General features: G+C 40.9%; 1 protein-coding gene across 6 annotated transcripts in view; it reads left to right on the top strand.

The window, feature by feature from the left end:
* Window positions 1-25208, top strand: part of LOC148013512 (oxidoreductase, zinc-binding dehydrogenase family protein) — a 71295-nt gene extending 46087 nt beyond the window's left edge. For 2 of the 6 annotated variants that reach the window (XR_015688956.1, XM_087668602.1), the window contains 2 exons: window positions 11052-11188; window positions 23748-23886. Coding sequence is in view for 4 of the 6 variants with exons in the window: in XM_087668602.1 (XP_087524728.1) it covers window positions 11052-11178 (127 nt within the window). In the remaining 2 variants the exon portion in view is untranslated. Of the gene's footprint in view, window positions 1-11051; window positions 11189-23747 lie in introns of all 6 variants that reach the window. The other 4 variants (XR_015688955.1, XM_087668599.1, XM_087668600.1 and 1 more) reach the window with 4 other exon arrangements.
* Window positions 25209-26456: the final 1248 nt, after the last annotated feature.

Raw genomic sequence — 26456 nt, 5'->3', positions numbered from 1 at the left:
TTCTCTTTTCTTTATCATCCTCTTGGAGTTGCTTTGCATGCTCTCCCATTTCCCTTGGAAAGTGTGGACGATCTCTATCCAAATGCTTGCCAGAGACTTTGTTGTGGATACATCCTAAAGGTCAATAACATGGTTGCATCTTGTGATCTAGATGGATCAGGCTACAATATTGGCAATCAGCGCCCATCTATGATAGTGTCCATGTGTCCATTGTGCTTGCAAGTAGTTTGGAGTGGGGGTCCTACTCAAGTGTTGTCCAATGATGAGAAAAGAAAAGCTCCCCTAAATGTCCTCATAGCCACATGCCAAGGGCATAGATTATGAAGACTTTTGCTCCTATATCCCGTATGAGTACGGTGAGATATGTAATTGCTATGGCTGCAAATTATGGTTGGAAGGTACATCAGTTGGACATTAAGATAACATTCTTGAATGGGGATTTGCATGCAGATGTTTGTGTCACAACCTCTAGGGTTTGTGGTTAAGGGAAAAGAGCACATGGTATGCAGTATGCAAGCTAAACAAAGCTCTTTATGGTCTCGAACAGGCTCCTCATGCGTGGTACTCTAAAATTGATGCATATTTGGCCAGCAAAGGGTTCAAAAATAGTCCAATTGCTCCCACTCTACGTATGATGGTAAAGAGATGTTTGATGTTGCAATTTATAGCTAGGTTGTTGGTTGTCTTATTTATCTTTGCAACGTACTCCTTGAAATTTAGTATATAGTATCTTTGGTAAGCAGGTATATGCATAGCTTACTGACTATGCATTGGCAAGTTGTTAAGTGGGCGTCCAAGATAGGAGTTGGCCTTGTCTCAAACAATGGATTCTATATCTTCTCCTAAGGGTGATACACTCTCCCATCTTATGGTCTCACATATCTTGAAGTAGCCTCAATTGCCAAATTAGTTGTAGACTTGCATCCACTAGTACTAGTAAATGAAACCCTAGAGCCTTAGTGAATGTCTCCAAAAAAATATGATTAACAATCACATTGTGTACAAACTCTCATTTAGCTAATGAGAATCTTGTTTCTAAGTCTCATCTCAATCCCATGTGGTTTCCTCAGTTTCTTATGTAGCATTCATTGATTTTACATATCAAACTTGTTTTCTATAAAAAGTATTGAACATTTTGCATAATGATTTTTCTTTTCTTAGCCCACCACCGCATCTTGTGGTTCTAAAGTAGAATTGTAATTCAGATTGGGCTAGTGATGCAGACACTATATGTAGTCTACTAGTGGGCATTGTTTCTTTCTGGGCCGTTCATGCATTTCATGGCTAAGCAAGAAATGGCCTGCAGTGGCTACCTCGTCTTGTGGGGTTGAGTATAGGGCAGCCTTCACGGCAACAATGGAATGTGTATGGTTGTGCAGATTGTTGGCTGATCTACATTTACCATTGGAGGGTCCTAGGCCCATTCTTTCTGACAGTCAGAGTGCTATTGCAATGGCACAAAATCCTGTGTTTCATACTCGCATGAAACATATTGAGGTGCATTACCATTATGTCAGAGAAAGATGCTATGCAAGAGAGATCAACTTGATGTATGTTTCTACATAGGAAAATATTGCAGACATTTTCACCAAGGAACTATCTCGTGAGAAGTTTGAGGCTTTTTGCAAGTCCTTAAACTTGCTATCCTTTGGTGATTGATCATTCTTGTACTTTTCCACATTGGCACTATAGGGGGTGTTAGAATTTGCCAATTCTATGGGTAGTGCCCAATGTCTTAGTCTTAGTTCTTTTTCAATTCTTAGTGTGAACACAACTAAAGTTATAAGTTGTGTCACCACTCTTAGAGTTAAGAGTTAGAGTTATTTAACTCTAGTTGAGTTAGAGCCAGGTCTATCTTAGACCTATCTTGTACCTTTCATTCTCATTCTTTCAGTTCAGCAAGTATACTCTACTCTTTTGCTTCATCACACTCTCATTGTCTCTCTTTTCTCTCCTCTATAGCTGGTTGTCATTTTTCAATATTCTCAAACTTGAGGAGGAGGATAATAAGGTCTTGGTTTCTAGATCGAGCCAAAGCAATGGACTCCTAGAAAGTGAAGATGTTGTTAAGATGCTATGCTCTTAGACAAAACTTATTTGGGTGGGGTGTATATTATCTAGCATCAAAGGGGCCAATGTGAGATTGATCGCCTTCACTAGGAGCTTATAAGTAGTTCCCAAGAGAATGATTGTTCTCCACTATATCTTTAGGTTGTCTCTCCTTTGGGAATGAGGTGAATCAACTCCTCAGAGAGTCTCTCTACCATGAACCTTGATGTCATAATCTTCTAAAAAGCTGAAACAATGCCTATGCTGATAAGATCCGAGTAGGTCAAAAAGGACTTTTCTAGTCCATCTTCTCTTGGACAATTGCTGAAGGGCAGTGCCAGAAGTGCCTTCCCCAGCTCCTTTGTAAAATGGGCCATCAAATATATGCTCATCTTGCCAGTAGCCACCTCCTTGGTGCTCTACCATACTCTCTCTCTATCCCTCTCATAGCTCGGGGCCTAGTGGTGGATCTAGCAAAGTTGTGTAGTACTATGTAGCCACCCACCTTGCCTCCAAAGGGCCCTATGCAATGGATCCATCAGCTCACTTGAGTCTTTGAATAGCTTGTTTTAGTGCATTGGCCCTATTGTGCGGAAAAGTCTCTATTAAACCTATCACCAGACCGAGTCTAGAAGGAAGCTCTCATGTGAAACCTATATATTAAATTGGCTTCCTTCATGGTATCTATCTTTGCTGTGACAATGTGCATCCTCTCAACAGTCCATCTGCACTTGGTCCTCTCTCCTCCTCCCTTTGTAGGGCAGCTAATGATGCTCTAGTAGACTATGTTTCTCTAGAAGGCCCTCTCTCCTCCTCATGCCACCTCCTTGAAGAAGCTGATCTCTTTTAAGCTCCTATCCAAGTCACTATTTGCTTGTTCAATTGAGAAGGGTATGGATCTCCAATTCTATATAACTATCTCTCTAAGATCATCCTCGTCGAATAGGTGCTCTAGAATCTTGACATTGAAGTGGGACCCTCATACTCAAAGAGAAGTAACTGAATTAGTAAGTGGTTTGAGGATTGTGCTACTCATGATATCTATTAGGCCGACCTTGTTGCGGGCCTAGTCATCCACATAAAATTGGTTGATCCTAGAGAAAATCCAGGCTCCTACTACCCTCTCTTCTTGGAAAATTGGAGCGAGTCTGTGGATGTACGAAACTCTGAAAGAACCATGGATCTCGGCCTTGGATCTGAAATAAGAGCTCCTTCAAAGTAGCTTGCTTTCCTCCTCTAATAGTTTGTGTGCACCTACCTCTTCTATCCTCTAAAGCTTGTACCATATTAAAGTCACCTCCTACTATCCAAAGTTTAACTTGTGGTAGAGATTGATTGAGGATATTCTAGAACTATCTCGCCTCACTGGCGTGGTACATTCCTTGAGAGTATACTCATGGGGTGCATGTTAGTTTGTCAGATTTGTGTAGCTATGTAGCACACGCTTGTCTCTGCTGCCTCCTAGCATATACCCTCTCATATGTTCTCTTTGCTACCTTTGCTATGGGGTGTAATGGGGGGAAGTCCTCAAAGTATTAGTTTGAGTCCTTTGCCTCTTGCTTGCTCTCTTTGGTCTCCTAAGCTTCCCCCACTTGCTAGCTGTTGGGTACCTAAGATGAGTTCAACTTTGGAATCTTTGCGTGCTATGCAAGGAGTCTGGGAGATGGTAGTGTGTCTATGGCCTGCTGCATCTCCTCGGGGGCTACTAGTGTCACTGTCTCTATGGACTGTATCATATCTGTCTGTGGTGCTACTACAATCAGGGGCATCTTTGGCTCCTGAGTAACCAAAGGGGTGTCTATGGTAGTTGTAGGATGCTGAGGTAGCACTGCATAAGCTAGTGGTATGGGGTTCTTGACCACTCTCCATCGTTCCGGTTTTGGGTCTCTTTGCTCATGCCCTTGTTCCTCACTTGCACGCTTACGCTGTTGCTAGTGCTGTCTGTCTAGCATTATGCCATCTCTGGCGCTCTGCGTCACTCCTTCATGGTCTGGGTTTACCATGTCTCTCACCCATGAAGGGGGTTTGTTGCCGTCGTGTCTTAGGGCATTCTATTGCATAATGTCCAATCATCGTGCAAGCGAATCGATGGTCAGGAGTCTTGTGTATGTGACCGTTTGGATGAGGAAACCCTCGTGGATGGAGGGGATCTTGATGGTCCAAGGAAGGAAATGTATTGACTTGGCTATGATGACTTGGATAGATGGATATTTGTGTGGCTCTTTCTAAGATAGTGTTAGCAAAAGTTCTATCCTTGTGTATGACATGGCTGAAGGTGTAGTCCAAACCCTCGATCTATATGTGGAAGAAAGCCATTGAGGATTAGACATCGAGTGAAACTAGCCTTTCTCCTTGGATTGGGTGGTAAGCAATCTGATTAAGCACTAATTACAACAAGCATAAAATTCACGTAAATTGAAAATGCTTACTTTACCACTTTAATCTTGGACATTGGATACCCTCTTGCCTCCAAAATTGGCGCCCCTTGTTGTATTTCTTTATCTTATATTGCAAATGGAAGGAGTACAACTGAGATCCTTTGATCTTCTTTGCTAATCCAAGTGTCTCTTGCTGTCAAAACTGATGAGCAAGCCTCCAAATCAATTTGCTCTTGGTTTGCTTGGGGATTGGCCTTTACCTACTCCTTGAAAGACAAATTTAGTCCCAAATCTAATATTGCTTGGCTGGCCTCTTGAACTTCCTTGAAAATCCTCAATATCAGTTGCTAGAATTTAAGTCCTAGGCCCTCAATTTTGAGCATGCATCTCGAGGCGGTTGTCAAAACCCTAATTTTTGCCGTAAATTAGGGTTTATAGTAGAGATTAATTGAAGTCTCTTCCTTTGATGGCTCAAACTATTGAAAAATGTTGAGATAACTTGAGAGATGACTGGGGGATGAGAGAGAGTGTTATAGAGAGAGAAATTTCAAAGTTTCATCGCGAGAAACACTGAAAAGCTATTGTTGCCTTGCTCAAATAGCCATGGAAGCTATTAGCTATAGCTTACGACCACTAGAGAGAGTGCTGCCCCCTCTTGTATGCTGTTAGTTGCACCAGAAGGGCCTTGGGTTGCTGTCACCTATTCCTGGAGGGCTTCAAACTGTTGTCACATGCTGTAGGACTGATCCTGGTGGCTGCAAATCACATTAGTAGCCTTTTCTTACTCTCTAACAGCCTCCTTTTCTCTCACAATGACTGGAATAGATTTTCACCAGCCGCTAAAAACGTTTTTTCCACTTACATGGGCAAGTTTTGCTAAGTGGCAGCCTTCTAATTCCATTTTCTAGCATTATCCAACTTATTAAATTAATTTTCAGAACCTAGTGCTTAGAAAATTAATCCCACCAGCTAATAATTAAATTAGTTAGGCCAATTTGTCTTCCAAGTATCCTTGAGCACTTATTGATCCTTAGTCTGCCATTAGTTAATTAATTAATACCCAGTCTCTAATGCCACTACTAATATTAGTGGCCAATAAATTGGTCTAGGCCCAAATTTGATACTAAATACCACCTAGTATCTATCAGAGATAACTTATTACAACTTTTGCCTTTGACACCTACTGCATCCTTGCGGTCCTTGGCCAGTTACCATGAAATAACTAGCATGTGCATCACATGTGCTAAACAACCTTGCACATTTGATTAATATCTTAATCAAATGCTATCTGCAAGATTAGAGCATCTCAAATTCTCACGTCCCGACCCATGACATTGAGTAGGCTAGTGACAAGCGGTACCTCCATCTCCTTGGGTGAGATGAATTGTAGCCTAAAGCACCCCTTTTCCAAGAGTATGACTTGTGTGACCTTGGTTGGGGTGTCAGGAAGAGCTAACAGGATGGAGTTCTTAAGAATGAAAATGGGGGCAATCTCCAATCATTTTGTGGGCCAAAGATGATGCCTTAAGGGCCATCACTTTGTCCTTGAGATCCAACTCTATCTAGGGGGAAGTGATTTGGTGGGAAGGCATCGCCTATGTATGTAGGGAGCTACACTGGAGCCCCCTAGTAGTGGTGGAGGATTGGCTGCAATCTCGGGCAACACTCCATGTGTTTGTGATATGGGTGCTTCTTGGCTGATTGGAGTGGAGCTTTGTTGTGGTAATACTTGCGGGGGTTGTGCGGGACTAGGGGCAATGGAAGTTGCATAGGTGAGGAATCACACAAAGGCAGCAAGGCTAGAGGAGGAGATTAAAGATTCATTCATGGTGAGAGGTTGGACAGAAGGGGGCGACTAATTGGAGGGAGTGGGTGGGTGACATAGTATCTCGAAACAATGTTCTGGGGGCCCTTAAATGGAACAGCGGTTTCGGACCGAAACGAGAATGGGAAAATGCCGTTTTGGCACCTTACTGCGGACAGGCAAACCAGTTTTTAGTTTCACCCTTGTCTTCTGCTCAAGTGTCTTCTCTTACTCAAGCACATTACTTTCTACAGCTCTCAATACTACTACCACTACCACCACCTCCTCATCCTTCCTTTCTTCCTTCTTTCCTTCTCCTTCTAGGTTCTTCTCCTTTCTTCTTTTTATCTGAGTTCTCCTTCTTCCACCCTTTTTCTTCTTTATCATCATCATCTCCTTCTCCTTCTCCTTCTCCTTCTCCTCCTCCTCCTCCTCTTTCTTCAATCTTCTTTTATTTCTTAATTTCTTTGCGAATTTCTATTTGGTATTAACTTATCATGGCATCGGATCTGTTTTGAAGGCACATCAATTCAATCAAGGGATACAAGGGTCCTTAGAGTCTAATGAGGAGATAGTGTATGGATTCTCAAAATCTGGACGAGTTATGACTTGTGGACTCTAGACACTAGACTCATGATACCTCAGGAGTCAAGAGTCGAGAGTTAGTTTAGCATTGAAGTTGCTAGTTACGAGTCACCAGTGGCATTACACATGTTACATGCATATGATGATATCATGATTGTTCATTGAAGTTGATAGTTATTACTCAGTGCTTACTTGTACTCAGTGCCGATGATTGAACTTTGGACAACTTTGGACAGATTACTCACATCACACAGTCACATGTATCTTGATTTTACTTACTATGCATCTTGGTTCCACTATTCTTGATATCAGTCTTTAGATGATTCATGACTCATAAATTATAATTTATTTTGTTATTTAAAGCTTTAAAAACTGTCTTAACTGTGTTAAATTGTCTTAACCATTGAGTCTTCACTCGTGACACATGTAATGAATCATGTTTTCGATCATATGACATGAAGACTTAAAAGTTTTATATAAAATTTGGATACATTTTGTTGTAGGATTGTCCATGTAATAACATATTTATTTTAGTGTACAATCCGAAATGCCATTTTTCCATTTTCAAAATTTGGCTGAAACTCTGAAACTCAAACTCTGAAACTCCGATTTTTCTCGTTTTCCTTTCCGCTGTTTTTGAAACTCCCCCGTAGTACTATGGTGGGTGGGCTAGGGAGGGGTGCAATAATGGTGAACAGCTAGGTGGAAAGGGAAATGGACAGGTGATTGGCGGTATTGTTGAGCACATTGGTGGGGGGGCAAAAGAGGATAGGGCTAAATTTGTCTTGCAAGGAGTAGGGTGAAGGCCAATCCCCCAAGCAAATCAAGGGGAAAATTGGATTGAAGGCTTGCTATTGCTGGTCATTCATCACAGCAAGTAGCACTTGGATTAGTTGAGGAGATTGGTGAATCTCAGTTGTACTCCATGCATCGATACTAGAAGATAAAAAATTACCAAAAAGGGCGTTAGTTTTGGGGCCAACAGGCTGTCCATTGTCCAAGATTTAAGTGGTAAAGTGTGCATTTCAGTTTATGTGAATTGTTTACTTGCTATAACTATTATTAGATCAGGTTATTACCGCCCTATGCGAGGAGGAAGGATGGTTTCATCCACCTATCTTGGGGGAGGTTCTCTTTGCAATTAGCTTTTATAGTGGGGGAGTGGTTCGCCTTTATTGAGCTACCAGCTCAAGTACAAAGAGGAGTTTGAGGCATCAGGGGGGGATAGAGCCATAATGGGGAGCATTAGGGAGGTGGTACCCTTGGAGTGGAGGATAACACATAGTTGTAGACATAAATTAGGCTTGAAAAGATTATGCAGTAGTAGCCATTAGTTGAGAGAGTATTTTTACTTTCTGAGTAGAGGTGGATGGCAAACCTCAATGAGAGGATGTAGGTTATTCGGAGTTCAAAGGACGCTCTCATTAGAGGATTAGACTTGTGGCTCATCGTGATAGGACTTGGTACTTAGACCAAGACCTGTAGAATCGTATGATATATGGATGGAGATATTAAACATATAGGAGGAGGGTGCTTTAGAGGCTACGATGAGATCCTTGGAAGTGGGTATGGATAGATCCATTTGCAAACACCTTAAGATGTGCCCTTCTTTGGATATACCACTAGGTTGGGGAGGAGGATATAGATGAGCGGGCTGAGAGTGGTGCTAGCTGTAGCTCAGCATTGGGCTGTCTAGGGCATATCACAACCTTGGAAAACTTAGGAAGAGAATAGAGGACAGTTTTAGACCAAAAAAGATTTTGCTCTTGCTTAGGTTACTAGCACACAGGAAGTGAAGCGGTTTGTACATGGCTTGGCTATGGTAGAGACCCTATCCCTTGTGCTAGATGTAGGGAGCATGAGGAAGACACAAAGGCATTGCATATGGGATTGCCCGAGGGCTTAGGAGGTTTGGAGGAGAGGTCTTAGTATGGTATTTCATGGCATTGCAAACTCTATGATTATTATGTGGAAGACGGTTGCTTAGGCCAGAATACAGATTGAGCTTGTGGATATGAGGATGCAAAGGGGTGCCATGCCTATCTCATCTCAGGGCATAGCTTGTGAGCAGGATTGTCATGCCACCTTTTTCACAAACAATGTTGATTCAAGGGCATTGTCACAGATGGGAGCTCATAGCTAGCAACCTTGCTTGGCAGATATGGCAAGCCATATGTAGCTATACTATTGAATTTCTGGATGTATCTATTGCAGAGACTCTCTCTAGGATTTGGACACAGATTATTCACTCTTTCCGTGGTAGATGGGAGAGGATATGGTCAGTTCAGAGACTTTGAGGAGGTAGAGATCCTTTTCTTAGGACATGGGATCCTGGCAGTTTCTTCGTTAACTAGACCCACATGGTCTGGTATTATAGACCTCCTGATGGGTTATTCATTCAAGGCTTGTAATAGACTTCCTCTTGTTACATAGTTTTTGATATGGAAGTCCCTTACAAGGTTGCCTTGTACTCTGCATTTATGATGTCTTGCATTTTATTTTTGATGACAGCCATTGTGTCTGTATTCAATTTGACAGCGGGTTAGCCTTTTTCCTGTAATTGGCTGCCCTTTATGGCAGCAGGTTGGGTAGTTCTTGGGATGTGTGCCTATCTTTGGCAGCCCTGCAGCATTGCACCACATTCATTCTAGCCATTGCCTTCTTCATCATCATCAGTCTCCTCATTATTGCGTATTCTTGCTGCAGCAGTTTGGTGCCCTTATTGATGTGGTCATCATCCATACATGCAGGGGCTTGTGTCTTATATGCAGCTATTGATCAGATCAGTTTTGTTTCTTCTCCTTTTATGTGTTCATTCTTCTCTCTCCCCTCTCTTTGTATTCTTTGCTTCTGATTTGCCTACTTACTGGTTTCCCATGTGATCCCTCCCCTATAACTCTTTTCTTTCTACTAAATATATCTTTGGAGGGGTTTCTTATTTGAGGTTAATAGTCATGCGGGCTTTCGAATGGAAATGAAATGTTTTAAATGCTTTAAAGTATTCAGGATATTACAAGGTGGGATGCGGCTGCATTATATTAACAGAGTATCCCTTAATATCCAATTTCACGTGATCTCTCTCACTTACTATCAATCAATAATATCCAATCTATGTAGTCTATTTGCATCTGTGCACTCTACCTTCACACTCAACTATTTTGTTTCCATTGACATCTCTGTGTGTCTATCCATCCTACCTTCACAGTTTAAGCTATCTGCTTTCCTTTGACATCTCTGTGTGTCTATCTGTGCCTCTCTAGTCTACCTCCATAGACATCAAACCCCCATTTCTATTGACATCCCCATGTGTCTATTTGTGCCTCTCGAATTGACCTCCATAGACTCAAGTACCTTGATACCATTAATATCTTTGTGTCTATTTATGATATTTATATTCCTTACACTATGCATATCATGGTGAATGGGATGATTGTGGCTGTTGGGGCTACACAGACATTGGGACGACCATGCATGGTTATATGCTAAGCACATTGAGCCTGTACACACGTACAACGTGTGATGTGGGACTACATTAACTTCTGTGCGTGTAGTTACTAGTGTCGCAACATCAAATAACTTGTGTGCTTGTACATATGTGTGCATGTGCAAGCATGGACACATGCACTTTGGATGTGCCCCTTCAATTTAAAACAATACATGTGTGTGTGCTGATATTGTGAGATATGTACGTATGTGTGAGAAAAGTGGAAGAGAGTGTGGTAATTGACACATTAAGTGATTTGGAACTTTCTATTTAAAAATATCTCAAAAACACATAACACAGTTTCTGTCAGCTGTCCCTTACAAGGGGATGGGGCAGGGGACAGCTGGGACATCGTGAGGATTGACTGTCAGTAGTAAACATGTGCCAAAGAGCACAATCTGTTGACTGCAGGAACAGCACAAACAGGCTTTCACAGATGGCAGTATTTGTATTCACCCTCTTCTTTCAGTACTAAAGAACTCAAGTGCAACACACACAAGTAGTAACAGAACCCTTCTGATTGAAAGTCTTGAACTAATTAAGGCGTTAGATTGTGTGGTCTCAAAGGGGGAACATGGCTTCATTCAACTTAAATCTAGGGTTGAAATTTTTCTACTAATTTGTGGTAGATTGGCTTTGCACATGAAATTGATGCATTCAGTGTTTACTACTTTTTTGATTACATTTATCTTCCAAAGTTCCATTTGGCTGATGTAGATGCTGACGCAGTTCCAATTATTTGAACATGTAGCAATGGTGCTGTAAGATTTCAAAGTAAGCTTCCAAATCGCATATTTGCTCCATGGAAAGGAGGAGTTTTTGTTTGCGATTATATGCAAGAGGGGGAAAGTCTGCAGGTTGGCTGCAACATAAATTGATTGCACTAATGTAATTAGCTGCTTATTGCAGAGAATCACTTTTTGCTCTATGTGTACTAGCTGCTTTGAAAGGCTTGAAAGCACTATTTTTGGATTTTTCTCTGTATGGTGTGAATTTAAAAAGCAGGCATACATAGGACACATAAAGACAAAGAGTGCTTTAAAGCAGCGAGCATTAACAAAACCCATGATAATTCTTGGCTAGAAACACTCCATAACGAAAGATATCACTGCCTCATCTGATATCCGAAATGTTATTATCATGGATCTCATTGTTTGTACCACATGCGACACTGTTCTGATCCATCTTCCCAAAACACTCCTTATTCCTGTGTGGTTGCTCCCCATACCCTTGCCATCAGCCTGTCCCCTCTCTTTTTGTCTCTTGTCTTGTGTACTAGAGCCATGCGCTTGTTTTCTTCCCCTTGTTGCTCCTTGTCACGTGTTCCCTCTTGTTGCCTCTACTTTTGTTAGCAATATGGCCATGTCTTGTTTGTCAACCTCTTCACACTCATTCTACCCATTATGATGGTGGTGGGGTGATCACCAAAGCCTTTAGAACAAGGTCATTTTGGGGGTGATAATATGATATCTACAGTGCCTAAAGAGAATGTTTTCATTTAGCCCTGTAGCTTGGAGGAGTTGACTTAGGCATCTTTAGAGCCAAAGACTTGGGTTGTCTACTAGTTACATGACATTCCATCGTGATTATCTAGGGACTTGCACAACAGAGGGGGAATTCGCCACTGTTTTAAACAAGTTGAAACCACATGCTTGTGCTATTGGCACCATATGCCTACCGAAGGTTGACAATGATATATGCCTCATTTTGAGGTTGCAAGTGTTCTAGTTTGGGCTTTTATCTTCTTTCTATATATGAACTTTCTCATCTGGGCACAATGGTCTTGTTCAGCAGCACAAGGGTTATAATTAGTGGTGAAGTTGTTGGTCTCTTTGATAGGTATATAGGAGGGTTGTAAAACTGGCCCTTGCTGCAGCTGGGTTGGTAGTTGAATTGGATTTACTGTGGAATGCTTGCTATGGACATTTGATTGATGACATACTAGAAACCTGCATTTGGTTAAGGAGTTAGCAGACATTGGGACATGTTGATCAACACATTCCTCAAGTTGCCTTTTCATAAAGAGCTTTCCTAAAGTGGCTCAGCGAGCTACAACCCCTTTGGAATCAGGCAAGTTTGTCTTTGTTCATGTTGATTGTTGACTACTTGAGGTTCATAATTAGAACTCAAAAGCTAAAAGTTTTGCAAGTGAGGGACCATGATGGAGTCTCTCAGTGGGTTTGGACTAGTACGGCTGATGGTTGTGAGTTTTTCTTGCCACGCTCTTGACTAGTATTGTTGCAAACACGATGCTCAAAGGTAGTTCGCCAATGCTCACAGGGCTTCATTGAATGTCTTAGTAGAGTAGAAGAGCTAGATGTCATGGAGTTTGCTTGATGGGTGCTTTAGCACAAAGTGGACATTTAGTCAAGGTGGTTTTTGTTGAGGTTCACATTCACGATGGATTTCTTATGGTGGCAGTCCATGTATAACTTCATTTAAGGCTCATTTTGGTTGAAAGATTGCTCATTTTTAGGGTCTAAATACTAATTCTAAATGACACTGCTTTAGTGTGTACTCCTAGTTGATCCAAGGATCCAAGCTAGATGATCTAGAGGCAAGACATGTTCTCAAGAGAGATTTTGTCACTTAGAGGAAGGACTCTCTCCAACCTATTTTATTATCATGAGATGGTGCCTCCTCTCAGATAGTGCTTTAGAAGAGGTACAACCACTTACGCGTTACCCCTTAGACCTAAGTCCTTGCTTTTAGCTCTTACTTTACTAAGCCTCACCATGTTCATCAGTTGCTTCGTGCTACTGTCCTGTATCTTATCCTTGGTGCACTTGATGTGTGAGAGTCCAAATGATGAGACTTTTCAAAAAAGGTCCATTGCATGTTTGACCTAGAATTTTAAGCATATCTCTAGACTCTCAGTAGCAAATTGTACATGTCCAAGGTTTGATCACCCTCACCCTTGAATGTTGTCTTACTGACCCATTTGAGACTAATAACCTTCCTCTTGGAGGTCCCCTTGGAAGACGAGGAACCAGCTCCCAATATTGATTCCTCTTGTTAAAATCTACATTAACTTGTATGGCATGCTGTAATCTATCTTGCAATCAGCCAAAAGTTTGAGAATTGGGTGGTTTTGTACACGTGTCATGTGTCAGAAACAGTTTTTGTAAAGTTAAGAAACGGCAAGAAACAAGTTTTGCACAATGGGGTACATGTGTAAAAGTTCATGTGTCTAGAATCTAAATAAATGTCATTCAATTATATTTCATATTGGAAACTAATCCATATTACAAGGACAAAGAAGTGATAAATGACTTGATTATTTTATGTACTTGTGGAAAGTCTTATTGTTTTCCCTTTGAAAGAAGGTCAAGTTTCTAAAAAATGTGTTTCTTACATAAGAAAAGTTTGAAAACGTTTCATTTGGAATGGGTTTTCTGTCACACTACTATCTTGTGCTAGAGCCTACTTGACCTGGCCATTTTTGCTTGTTGTCTTTATGTGCATTTGTGCTCTACTTCCATTCACATGCTGACATCTTCTCCCTAGCCTTATCAATAAAAAAGACCGGTTCTAATTCAAATTTTGATACAAAGGCTAAATGTGAGACTTGAAAATGTACGTTGAAAATTTTCATTGTCTAAGGCTAAATAAACTTTTAAATTAAGACCAAAGTTTGAGAGCCACTTAAAAATTAATGTTTGGGCAGCCATTTGGAAGTTTGGACAATCCCAAATTCCTTTAATTAAGGCAAAAGCTTGGGTTGGCTTTTTAGAAAGGAGATCTTGCCATTTTCACTCTTCATCTCTCTCATTTGCTGCATCAAAGGTTGGACCGTTGGAGAACCCATGGCTGGCTGCTGGAGGATTGATGTGAACCTGAAGGGGAAAATCATTTTTGGGCAACCAGATAAGAGGAGTCACATCATGCTGGCTGTGAGCAGCCATTCTTCCATTTGGAACAGCTCTCAGCCTTCTTTCTGATCATGGATTTGCTGTCTACAGCAGCTGGGCAAAGTTTTGGTGACAGAATTGGCTGGAACAGCATCATGCATGCTTTGGGCAGCAACATGTGCAGTGTAAAAAGTGGATGCAAGAGCAGTGCTGATTCCTGAATCTATCTTTTTCTTTCTCTTCCATTGATCTACAAATTGCTGATCAATGCATAAACTACGGTTTTCTGATCAGGGTTGAATTAGGGTTTCAGAAAACAAGGCAGATTAGGGCTGATTCAAGCTGTGTGGACTATTGCATGTAATTCACAGCAGTTAAAGGCAATGCATGCCAATTTATTGAGACAAGCAATTGCCATTGAGGTCATGGATAGCAGGGATTTGCATGCATCCACATGTTAGAGAGCTATTGGGACAGTTTGGTCTTGCACAATTGCCACGGTTGGTGATAACAACTTAGGGCAAAGTGCCAAGAGGCAAAGCTGGACTGTTGGAGGAGTTGACACTGCAAGATCATTGGCTGATTGAGATCTGGTTTGCCACAACAGGGATTGGACTTTATAGTAGTCAGGATTTCTTGGTGTGGCTAATTATATTATTCAGAAGAAAATATTTAAAGTTTAAGTGCTTAATAGTCTGGCTGGAGCTAACTTCCAAACCAATTAGATATATGTATAAGGCCTTTAACACATTAGGGTTGCCATCTCATAAAGTGGAAAACATGCCATGGTAGCTCTATGTTTGAAGGAACAGTTGTGGAAGCTCCTGTTGATGCTGTGAGCCTCTTTAAAGCTGCTTGTAGTGGCTTGTAAGGGAGTGGATGATGGACAACCAGATCTCCGCAAGAGTGGCTCATACATAATGGCTCTTCATCGATGTCGATTGATAGTGGGCCTTCCAAATGTGCCACCTTGTGAGGCTCTCGATAAGCTACCACAACTGTGATTGTGAAGAAGTGGGCTTCAAACACTTGTCAATTGGACGAAGCCTCCAATGCTCACCACTGCACGTGAACCAGCCTCAATGGTGAAGATTGTGCCATGCACCTTCTTTTGAGTGGAGGTTTGGTTTGGTTTGCCCTTTCCTTGTTGCCCTTTCTGAGAATGAGCAAGAAGAGCCCCCTTTGAAGAGGAATTCATATGAAACTGATCAAACAACCGTGCGTAACGCAAACAGCTGACACTCAAATTCATAGAATGTAGGCGTGGTAGGCTTTGAAGTTATTCCTTCCACAAAATTGAAGTATTTCTTGGGGAGTTTATTTAGGAACAATGTGACTGGATCGTCAGAGGACTTGGGAGTCTCCGTAGTGGAGAATTCAGCGAGGAGACGCCGATACTCAGCCAACTTGACTTTCAAGTCATTCCGGTTAGTGATTTTGAAAAGCTGAAGCTCATGGTCAAGATTAATACAACGGGTTCTATCTCGAGCCGCATAGCGGTCAGTCAAGTGTGCCCATCGCTCTGACGCTAAGTCAAAATACTGAAGCTGAGAATGGAACTCTGGCAATAAGCCCTGCATCAGCTCGACAATAGCGGAGGCATTTCTAGCCTTCCATGAGAGGATGACCTCATATGGAACAAATGCGGGATCGGGTTGGGATTCTAACCACTGCACAAGATCCCATAGGTTTTGTGAGTCAAGGACATGTCTCATCAAATTTGACCATGTTGACTCGTTAAAACGAGTCTTGTCATCAAATGCATTCTTGGCAGAGAGGTACTTGACTTTTTCTTATAATCCCCGCGACGTGTTAACATACAAGAATTGGTCCTTAAGAGGACCTTTTCCATAATCAACAGACTGGACTCTTTCTTCCACATGATCTCTACCAGTATATTGCAAAATAGAAGAGATAAAAGAAGAAGGCACAAAAGACGAATCAAAAGTACCTTGCACCGGAGAGGACGGAAGAGTCTGAAAAAATGGAAAATACTCCGGATCTTGCTCTCCAAGAGGAGGGCCCATCCGTGATGGAGGTCTCCACAGCCCTGCAACATCATCAGACTTATGTGCAACATCTGAAGAGTGAAAATCATACATACCTTCATTCAGAAGCTTTTCTTGAAGGGCAATCCTTCGGTTGAGCTCCTCAATCTTCTTTCGTTGATAGGCTATGATCAGTTTATATTCTTCAGAGGTCAGCTTGCCTATCTTTTCTTCCATGTACTCAGATGCGTCTTCCACCATGTCGGAACTTTGTGGAGCAAGCTGATCGGCCCACTCTCGCTCGGTTCTCGGCATAGGCTGTTCTGGAGATAGAATTGATGTTGATGTGTTCGAAGTCATTTGAACCTACTGTTGTTCTTGCTTCTTACGAAGAGCTCTCAGATCAAAGGCCTAGGTTTCTCAGAGAGTACGAGGCTCTGATACCATGTAAAGAAAATACCCTAACACAGAAGCATAAACAGAAACCGTACGACAAAGCACAGACTGATAAAGGAACAGAGTTAGGGTTAGGGTAACTCAGAGACAATGAACACAGTGAATAAATGTAATGATATGACTACTAATAATACGATGCTCATGCAGCAAACACACTATGCAGTGAATGAATACTGTACCTCGAACTCCTGTATGTCTAGGATTAAGGCAGGGGTAATGAGCTGGAGAGTGTGTCGTACTTCGAATGGATCCCGAATAGTAGCAAGGCAGCCTTCGGATATCGAACACCAGCAAACGCAACAGTGAGAAGTTGGATATGATAGAGACAGCAGTGAACAGAGAGAAAGACTAAAAAACGGAGCCTGTAGGAGAGAGAAAGACTAAAAACGTAGGTAGGATAGCCTGCAGGAGAGAGAAAGGCTAAAAATAGAGCATGTAGGAGAGAGAAAGACTGAAAACGCAGGTAGGACAGCTTGCCAAAGAGAGAAAGACTAAAAACGGAGCTTGCAGGCGAGAGAAAGATTGAAAACGCAGGCAGGACAGCCGGTAGGAGAGAGAAAGACTGCAGCGATCTGCAGACAGGAGAGTTGGAGCCTACAAACACAACAGTTTGTTGCCGTGGCAGGTTGTACGACAGCAGTGCAGATGAACAACAGTCAGTCGCCAGGCAGAAACAACAGCAATCAGCTTGTGGAGGGCTGGAAACAGGCGCCAGACTGTAGGGAATAGTGATGGACAACAAGGGTTGAGATGTCCTCCGTGACCAAGGTGTGGGCAGCAAGCTGGTAACACTTGAAACCTGTAAAAACGAGATTGTGAAAGAGTGGAAAGCTGGCTGCCAATTTATAGAAAATTAGGGTTCTAGATTCTCTCCCACTTAACTTTCTCGATCCGCTCCCCGTTTAGGGTTTTGGGTAAAACAAGCCTAAAATAAGCATGTTTTGGGGCTGTTTAAGTGGCTAAGTGCATTTCTTAGCATAAAATCTACAAGGAAGTGACAACAATTTTGGAACCCATGAGGGCAGGCGACTACATGTGGGGCTCCAATTGATGATGCGATTAGTCAATCAGCCATTCATAGTAGAGCAGCATTAAATTTCAGCCAATTTTGGCAATGAATCTCTCTCTCTCTCTCTCTCTCTCTCTAACTAGCCTTCCTTCTCGAATAGGGTGGTAAATAACGTGATTAATCATTAATTACAACAAGCATAAAATTCACGTAAATTAAAAATGCACACTTTACCACTTTAATCTTGGACATTGGATATCTTGTTGGCCCCAGAATTAGCGCTCCTTGCAGTATTTCTTTATCTTATATTGCAAATAGGAGTACAATTGAGATCCTCTGATCTCCTCCACTAATCCAAGTTCTCTTGTTGTCAAAACTGACTAGGAAGTCTCCAAACCAATTTGCCCCTTGGTTTGCTTGGGGATTGGCCTTCACCTTGCTCCTTGAAAAACAAACTTAGCCCCAAATCTGATATTGGCTAGCTAGCCTCTTAAAACTCCTTGAAATTTCTCAATTTTAGCTATTGGAATTCAAGTCCTAGGCCCTCAATTTTTGAGGACGCATCTCGAGGCAGCTATCAAAATCCTAATTTCTACCCTAAATTAGGGTTTATTGCAGAGATTGACTGAAATCTCTTCCTCTGATGGCTCAAATTGCTGAAAAATGTTGAGATAACTTGAGAGATAGTTGGGGGATGAGAGAGAATGCTATAGAGAGAAATTTCAGAGTTTCATCATGAGAAATGTTGAAAAGCTAATGCTGCCTTGCTCAAATAGCCATGGAAGTTGTCACCTACAACTTAGGACGACCAGAAAGATTGATACCCTATCCTATATGCTATCATTTGCACGAGGAGAACCTTGGGCTCCTGTCACCTGCTCCTGGAGGGCTCCAACATGTTGTAGGACTAATCCCTGGTGGCTGCAAATTACATCAGCAGCCTCTCCTTGCTCTCTAATAGCCTCCTTTTTTCTCACAATGGTTGGAATAGACTTCCACCAGGCCGCAAGAATGTTTCTACCACTAGCACGGGCAAGTTTTGCCAAATGGCAGCCTTCTAATCCCATTTTTCAGCATTATCCAGCTTATTAAATTAATTTTCAGAATATATAATCTGAAGATTAATTTAATAATTATTCTAGAGCTAAAAAATTAATTTCTCCAGCTAATAATCAAATTGGCTAAGTCAATTTGTCTTCTAAATATCCTTGAGCATTTATTAGCCCTTAGATTGGCATTAATTAGTTAATTAATGCCTAGTCTCTAATGTCACCACCAACATTAGTGGCCAATAAATTGGTCTGGACCAAAATTTGACACCAAGTATCACATAGTACCATCAGGCATAACTTATTAGAACTTTTGCCTTTGGCATCAATTGATATCTCGGGATCCTAGGTTGGACCTCACATGTGCAAGTTACATTAGCACATCTGATTAACTTTTAATCAAATGCTAAGCAAAGCAATAAAATTTCACGTCCTTGTGACAGACCTCTCTCTTGAAATCCCTACAATTGATCTCGATTGCACTGCATTGTGCTAGAACAAAAGCATATTGCAGTGGAATTTCCATAAGGCATCATAGTCACAACATTAGCCAGTGTTGTCCAACCATGCCACATGCCCCAAACCTTGCTGAAAATTTCCAGCGAGCATACACATCAGATAATATTGAGAATTAGCCTAGAATTGTTGCTAGAAATCCATTGGATGCATCCATAACTCATGTTTCTCAACTATTCTGACTTCACAACCATAGTAAAGCATATTCTCAAGATAAACCATGACTGAAACTCTCAATGCCATTTACTTACATACTGCTATCCATGGAATCGGCTGTAAACCATTGAAAACAGAGCATAATTTGATCACAAACTGATCACCTGCTGATCTGAGAACTGATCACAAACTGATGCAAAACTGATCCCAAAAGTGACCATAAATGGTTCTTAAACTGATAAAAAATTGAGTTGAAACTTATCAGAATTTTGATTTTAAAATTGAGGCAAAAGCTCATGCCCAATTGATAATGAATTGATCACAAATTGATGCAAAAGTATAGGCTCAAAGCCGCACTAACAACCATATGCATCTACATACATCTCACAATGACTAGTACATCGAGTAGTGATCTCATGGCAAACATACTGTCAGCACAGTATCTTGGATGCATGCTGAATACATTCACTACATATGAGAGCTATCCACAACTAGTGGAGTGGAAGTGCTACCTCCCCCTTGAGCATCAGGCAATGCTCGAGACCCTTGCTTTGCTGAATCTCATTGAGCCCGAGTTGAAGGCATCTCGGTAAAGTTGTAATAATTGAGAATGGTCTGCCCAGTCATTCTCTTCCATCCACTTTGCATCTATTGTTGAAACAATGCTGAAGCTTCACCAAGAAGTATACGGAAACTTGACCTATAACTTTACTTGCCTTGAAACCTCCACTAGGTTGTATTTCTTTCTTCCCCTTAAGTATTGTGATGCTTTATACTTTCATATTGTTGCGATTTCATCTTAACTAATATGCAATATTTGTCAGACAGAATCATAGGAGATTGTGCGTGTCTCCAACACTAGTGTTCTTGGCTGTCTTCTTTGCTGCTGAGAAACAATTAGAATTATGAACAAGCAACCACCTATCAATGTGCATGTCTATCACATATTTAACATGGGATTCTCTCGTTGGGGAGCAAAGTTTACAAAGTCAGCATGCATCCACAAAATGTCGAAAGTTGCTTTGACTCAACTTACAATATCCTTAAATGAAGAACTAGAGGTTGTAGGTAACATGCACCACAGTTAGTTTCAGCATGCAGTAGTGGAAGTCCATAATCATGTTGTTTATTTTACCTTTTTTCCCAAGACTTCGTGACTTTTCAGATTGAGAGGCATCATGCTTGCTTGTTCCCATCTCACTATTTGAAGACGTTCTTGTTGTAATGCTCAGCTGAATACAATTTCAGCACTAGAGCAAAGCTTCTAACTTTCAATCAGGTACCTCGGGTCCACCAAGTCAAGGAAATTGATAGTATCCTGGCAATGGAACCTTATTAGAACGAGCATTCCTCCTTGGATAGGGTGGTAAATAATTTGATTGGGCACTAATTACAGCAATCATAAAATTCATGTAAACTGAGAATGCCACTTTATCACTTTAATCTTGGACATTGGACACCCTCTTGGTCCAAAAATTGGTACCCCTTGCCGTATTTCTTTATCTTATATTGCAAATGGAAGGTATACAATTGAGACCTCGATCTTCTTTGATAATCCAAGTGCCTCTTGCTGTCCAAATTGACGAGCAAGTCTCCAAATTGATTTGCCCCTTGGTTTGCTTGGGGATTGGCCTTCACCCGGCACCTTGAAAGACTAATTCAGCCCCAAATTTGATATTGACGGGTTGGCCTTTTGAATCTCCTTGAAATTTCCCAATTTCAATTGTTGGAATTCAAGTCCTAGGCCCTCAATTTTAAGCACACATTTTGAGGTGGCTGTCAACCCTAAATTCTACTGTAAATGAGGGTTTACAGTAGAGATTGATTGAAATCTCTTCCTTTGATGTTGTAAATTCCTAGAAAATGCAGTGATAACTTGAGAGATAGCCGAGGGATAATAGAGAATGTTGTAGAGAGAGAAATTTTAGAGTTTCATCGCGAGAAATATTAAAAAAGTATTACTTTCTTAAACAGCCATGGAAGTTGTTAGCTATAGCTTAGGACCGCTAGAAAGACTGTTGTCTCCTTTTGTATGTTATCAGCTGCACTAGAAGGATCTTGGGTTGTTGTCACTTGCTCTTGGAGGGCTCCAAATTGCTGTCACATGTTGTAGGACTAAATCCTGGTGGCTACAAATGGCATTAACAGCTTGCCCTTACTCTCCTTCTCTCTCACAATGGCTAAATAGACTTCCACTAGTTCCTAAAAACGTTTTTTTCACTTGCATGGGCAAGTTTTGCCAAGTGACAGCCTTCTAATCCCATTTTCTAACATTATTCAACTTATTAAATTTTTAGAATATTAATTTTGAAAATTGATTTAATAATTATTCTAATGCTCAATAAATTAATTTCACTAGTGAATAATTAATTTGGTTAGGCCAATTTGTCTTACAAGTATCCACGAGCATTTATTAGCCCTTAGATTGGCATTAATTAAATAATTATGCCTAGCCTCTAATGTCCCCACCAACATTAGTGGCCAATAAATTGGTTTGGGCCAAAATCTGACACCGGATACCACCTAGTACCTATTAGGCATAACTTATTACAACTTTTGCCTTTGTCACCAACTAATATCTCGGGGTTCTAGGTCCCACACTGTGAAATAATTGACTTGCACCTAACATGTGTAAGTCACATTAGCAAATTTGATTAACATTTAATCAAGTGCTAAGGAAAGCAATAACATTTCACGTCCTTGTCACACACACATACACACACACTCTCTCTCTTTCTCTCTCTCTCAACCAATTTACAGTTTGCCTCAATAGATCTCAGTCAAATTCAGTCCCAAGAGGGTGCAATTAAAGAATTTTTGATGATAAACCCTAAATTATAGTAGAAACTAGGGTGCATCAGCCACCCAAGGAAGAGTGCTTAGAATTTAGGGCCTAGTACTTGAAATTTGGGGATTTTAGAGAATTTCAAGAGGCCACCCAGCCAACGTTAAGTTTGGGGTAGAATTTATCTTCAAAAGGAGAAAATTGAAGGCTAATCCCCAAGCAAACCAAAGGGGCAAATTTTTTTGAAGGCTTGTTGGTTGATATGGATAGCAAGATGTATTGAAGATTGAAATAGGTTAGGCTGGATCTCAGTGTACTTTCAACCTTGAGCAATACAAGTTAAAGACACACTGCAAAGGGTGTTAGTTTTGGGGCCAAATGGGTGTCCAATGTCCAAGATTATTGGTAACATTTGTATTTCAGTTTATGTGAATTTTATGCTTGCTATAGCTAGTGCTTAATCAGCTTACTTACCACCCTTGCCAAGAAGGAAGGTTGGTTACAGAGGGTGGCTGCATTTTGACTGGCAGCTGCTGCATATTTAGACAAATTTTGTTGCTAGGTGGTACCTTGCTGCATTTTGTCATCCTCAGCCTCGACTCTGCTGCATTTTGATATCCAGCCTGCTGGGCTGCTGTCTTCAGCTCTTTGCATCATATTTCTTCTAGGACATAGGTTGTTTGCCGCACTTGGTATCAGTTCACAAAGAATGACACTCTTTCTTAACCAACTTCTGTGAGAGACTGTGGTTGTTGGACAGCCTTTGCTTGTTGAGCACCTTTCATTTGTATTGCTTCCTTTTGTCATTCATTTCATTGCTACATTCATTCCTCAGTTTCTTCTTCGCCATTTGTGTTCTTGTATGAGTTTCATGTGTGTTAGCCATGTTTGTATACTTTGTTTTCTCTACAAACCCTAGTGTATCTTCACAGGCATCACATCACAAAGTTCATTCTCACTAATGAAGCTCTCTTAGAATGTGTTTGCCAGCTATTCGTGGGAGTGTTGCAGTTCAGACTATGATGGGCCTCACAGCTGATCATGTTTGCTGGTGCTGCTTTCTTTATCCCTTGCGACTGTTGTGGCAGTGGGAGGTTGTTATCAGCAGATTTCAGACATGCCCAGATTGTGGCAGCATTCCTGATGCGATCGGCAAGGATCCCAATGTGATGGATGCGGTATACATGCAGTGTGAGGTAGAGAACTGCTGTTTTTTCTGTGGCAGCAGCAGTGACATCATCTACACGTTGCTTTTGTGAGGTTTTCATGCCCTTCAGCACCCTTTGTCTCCCTGCCACCTTCCAGCTTCTCCAACAGTTTTCAGCCTCCTAGACCTTTCCCATTGCTATGACTGTAGCAGCAGATCTGTGTTTTAGGAGCATCAGGCGTCATCCTAAGTAGTGTGTTATTTTCCTGGTGGAACCTTGTGTGTTTTATTATCTTCTTTAATGATGGGATTAAGCATTAACAGATGATGCACATTTCTTCTGGCGTTTCAAAAAAGGTTGTGTGAAGAGTTTCTTGTGTTTGTGAAGTCCCTTGATGAAACAGGATAGAGATCGTTGATTGCAAGAGGCTTATACTGGCTTATGGTGCCAAGTTTCATAATATAATAACACTTGCTGTATTTTTTGCAGGATGTTAGCAGTCGTTGCATGGAGTTACTTGGAATGGACAAACCTTTGGTTCAATCTGAAGTTTTGGAGCTTGAGGCTTTGAGTCCAGGTATGACAGACAGGTCCTTTTGGGAGGCCATTAGAAATAATTCAGATGCACAGATCAGTTCGTTTCAAGGATCTGATGATGGGCAGGCTAACAAAAATTCTCGTGTAAAAGCCGTTTGGAGCACAACTGCCCTTGCGTCTCTTTTAGTACTTCTCTTGGCATGTTTGGTGGGATACTTTGTCAGCAAGAATGCTCTAAAATGATGCACGAAGAGTCCTTTTGGGATGCTACTAGAAATTATTCAGAAGCACAGGTCAGTTCACTTCAACAACCGTCTGATTGGCAGGTTAACAATAATTTTCACGCAAAGTGTTCTGGATCATAGCTGTTCTTCGGCCCTTTTAGTACTTCTCTTGGCATACTTGGTTGGATACTTTGTCGGCAAGAACTCTGGAAGGGTCTAAATCATGTGCAGAGTGAACTAAAAGAACCAAATGAAGGCATGCAAACTAGCATGTTTCAGGAATCCTTTAGAGTGGAAAATCTTGCTCATCTAGGATGTGTGTGTCTGTAAAAGGTGTACAACATGCAAGACTTTTCCATGCTCAATGGTCTGTTGTTGACTCTTGAGTGGAAGTGGTGCCAGTTCCAGTCAATTGAGCTCTTTTGAGGACACTGCATACCAATCAAGTTTGCCAGTGCCAAAAACAGAGTGCTCAGTTTTCAAATATTGAGTGCTCAGTTTGGAGATTACATGACGATGGCATCGGCTTGTTGCTACTAGTATTGGAACAAAAGTGTGCACATTTCAGACTTTTCTTCTTGTCAACTTCCCATGTCAGTGTCCTAAAATTAGATCGGGTTGAAGATTATCCATATCGTAGTGTTGCACTCCATGGTATGAAAGCCTTTGGTCACTTATATGTGATGGGCACATTCAAAACACAATTACAGATCAAGGACATATTCATCCTGTAGTGTTGCTTTCTCTTAAAAGTCTTATAGAGAGCAAGGTGTCTCAAAACGAGCCCACTCTTGACTTAACATTTGGGCTTTAGTGTGGATACATCGCTGCTCCTTTTCTTTTTGAATTGGTTAGCATGTTGCTAGTGCATGAAAGAAAGTAGAACACAAGTAGAACATTGTTTTAAAGGTGCTTTCACACACACAAGTCAAATAGATTACCTTACACATGAGCAAGCACTCAATTTCTAATGTCTATCCCCTTGCAAGGGAGTTGGTAACTACTAAGTAAGAAAGTACGCGTTTATTTGCTTAGCTATCTTCTCAAATTTATGCAAGAGATACAGCCTAAGAGCAATCATTCTAGGTTCACTTTAAAATAGATGTTTGCTCTGAAGGGCAGTTTGCAAGCCATTTCCATAACCCAAACTTGGAAAAATCTGCGGTTTTGAGATAAGTGATTAGGGTTTCAACTTCTATCATGGACATCATACATCTTTATGAACTAGATTTTTAATTGGGATCATACCTTGTAAAAGAATATGAGTTTATGATCTTTATTTAGAAATGGAGTTCATGTGTTTTACATTGACCAATCTTAATGTGCCTTTTTTAGTCATATAGTTCCATGTCTTGTCTCATTTTAAGGAGTTAGAAATTGTTGGTCCCTTACATTCCAATAAGACCTCTTCATAGACATGGCAAGTTCTAGTTTAAATATTCATATTGAACAACTCAATGAGCATTTGTTCATACTTCGTCCACACAAATGACCTTTGCTCTTATGCACATGAAACTTTGGGATATTAACATTAAGGGGTACAAAAAAAGTACCTTAGTTTGGAAAGAGAGAGAGATCAACTAACGAGTCATATATGTCAAATTTTTGTTGAAGGCATTTCAAAGCAAGTTTGGAATGAGTTAAACAATGTGGGCTAAAAGCAAAGAACCAAGAATTGAACTTAACAACTAAGTTCGTTGGAGTCTAAAAACTTCATTGAGCAAAGTATATAAACAAAATGAGGAGCATCATGAACCAACTAGATCGCATAAATGTAATAGTTTCAAAATAAGACACTTTTGATTATGCTCATAGAAAGCTTACCTAATGAAAATGAGTCAACTAAGGACATGTTGAGGAATATGAAAGTAGCTACACTTCATCATTGTGTCTTATTCCTTATTACTCAAAGAGAAAGAAGATGCTACAACAATCATGGATTATTTCTTGTCTAGACAATGGGTAGGCTTCTCATGTCTCAAGGTGCTTGTTGTTGAGGCTTAGTGCATGGTGACACTCATTGCAAGTGGAGTATGTAAGTAGTTTTCTGTTGTAAGTCTAATTTGTAGGACTTAGGAAGCTTTGGAGAAGAGCCATTGAGCCTAATTCAAGAGAAAAATATGAAAAGCTTGCTTGGTGTAATAGGGTTAAGCTCAATCAAAACCTCCACTTGATCTTGACTAGGAGTAGAATAAAGTGTGTCCAAGGAGTTTCTTAAGTTCGTTGTTGTTTCTTTTGTTTTTGAATCACCATATGCATGGAGTGCTTGAAGGATCGAAAGAAAGAGGGTGATGCAACTCATATTAGTGAAAGTAAAATAAAGGATTACAACATTGTAAAAGTACATCAAGGCATAGAAGCTAACAAGCACACACCCTTGAAGTGCCACCAAAATATTACAGACAATACTAGATTTTCCATCCACTAATGCTCTCTT

The sequence above is a fragment of the Lygodium microphyllum genome, chromosome 26, assembly GCF_053477565.2.
Source record: "Lygodium microphyllum isolate KBCC chromosome 26, Lygodium_microphyllum_v1.1.10, whole genome shotgun sequence".
Classification (NCBI taxonomy): domain Eukaryota; kingdom Viridiplantae; phylum Streptophyta; class Polypodiopsida; order Schizaeales; family Lygodiaceae; genus Lygodium; species Lygodium microphyllum.
This window is presented reverse-complemented; position numbering and strand designations above follow the sequence as displayed.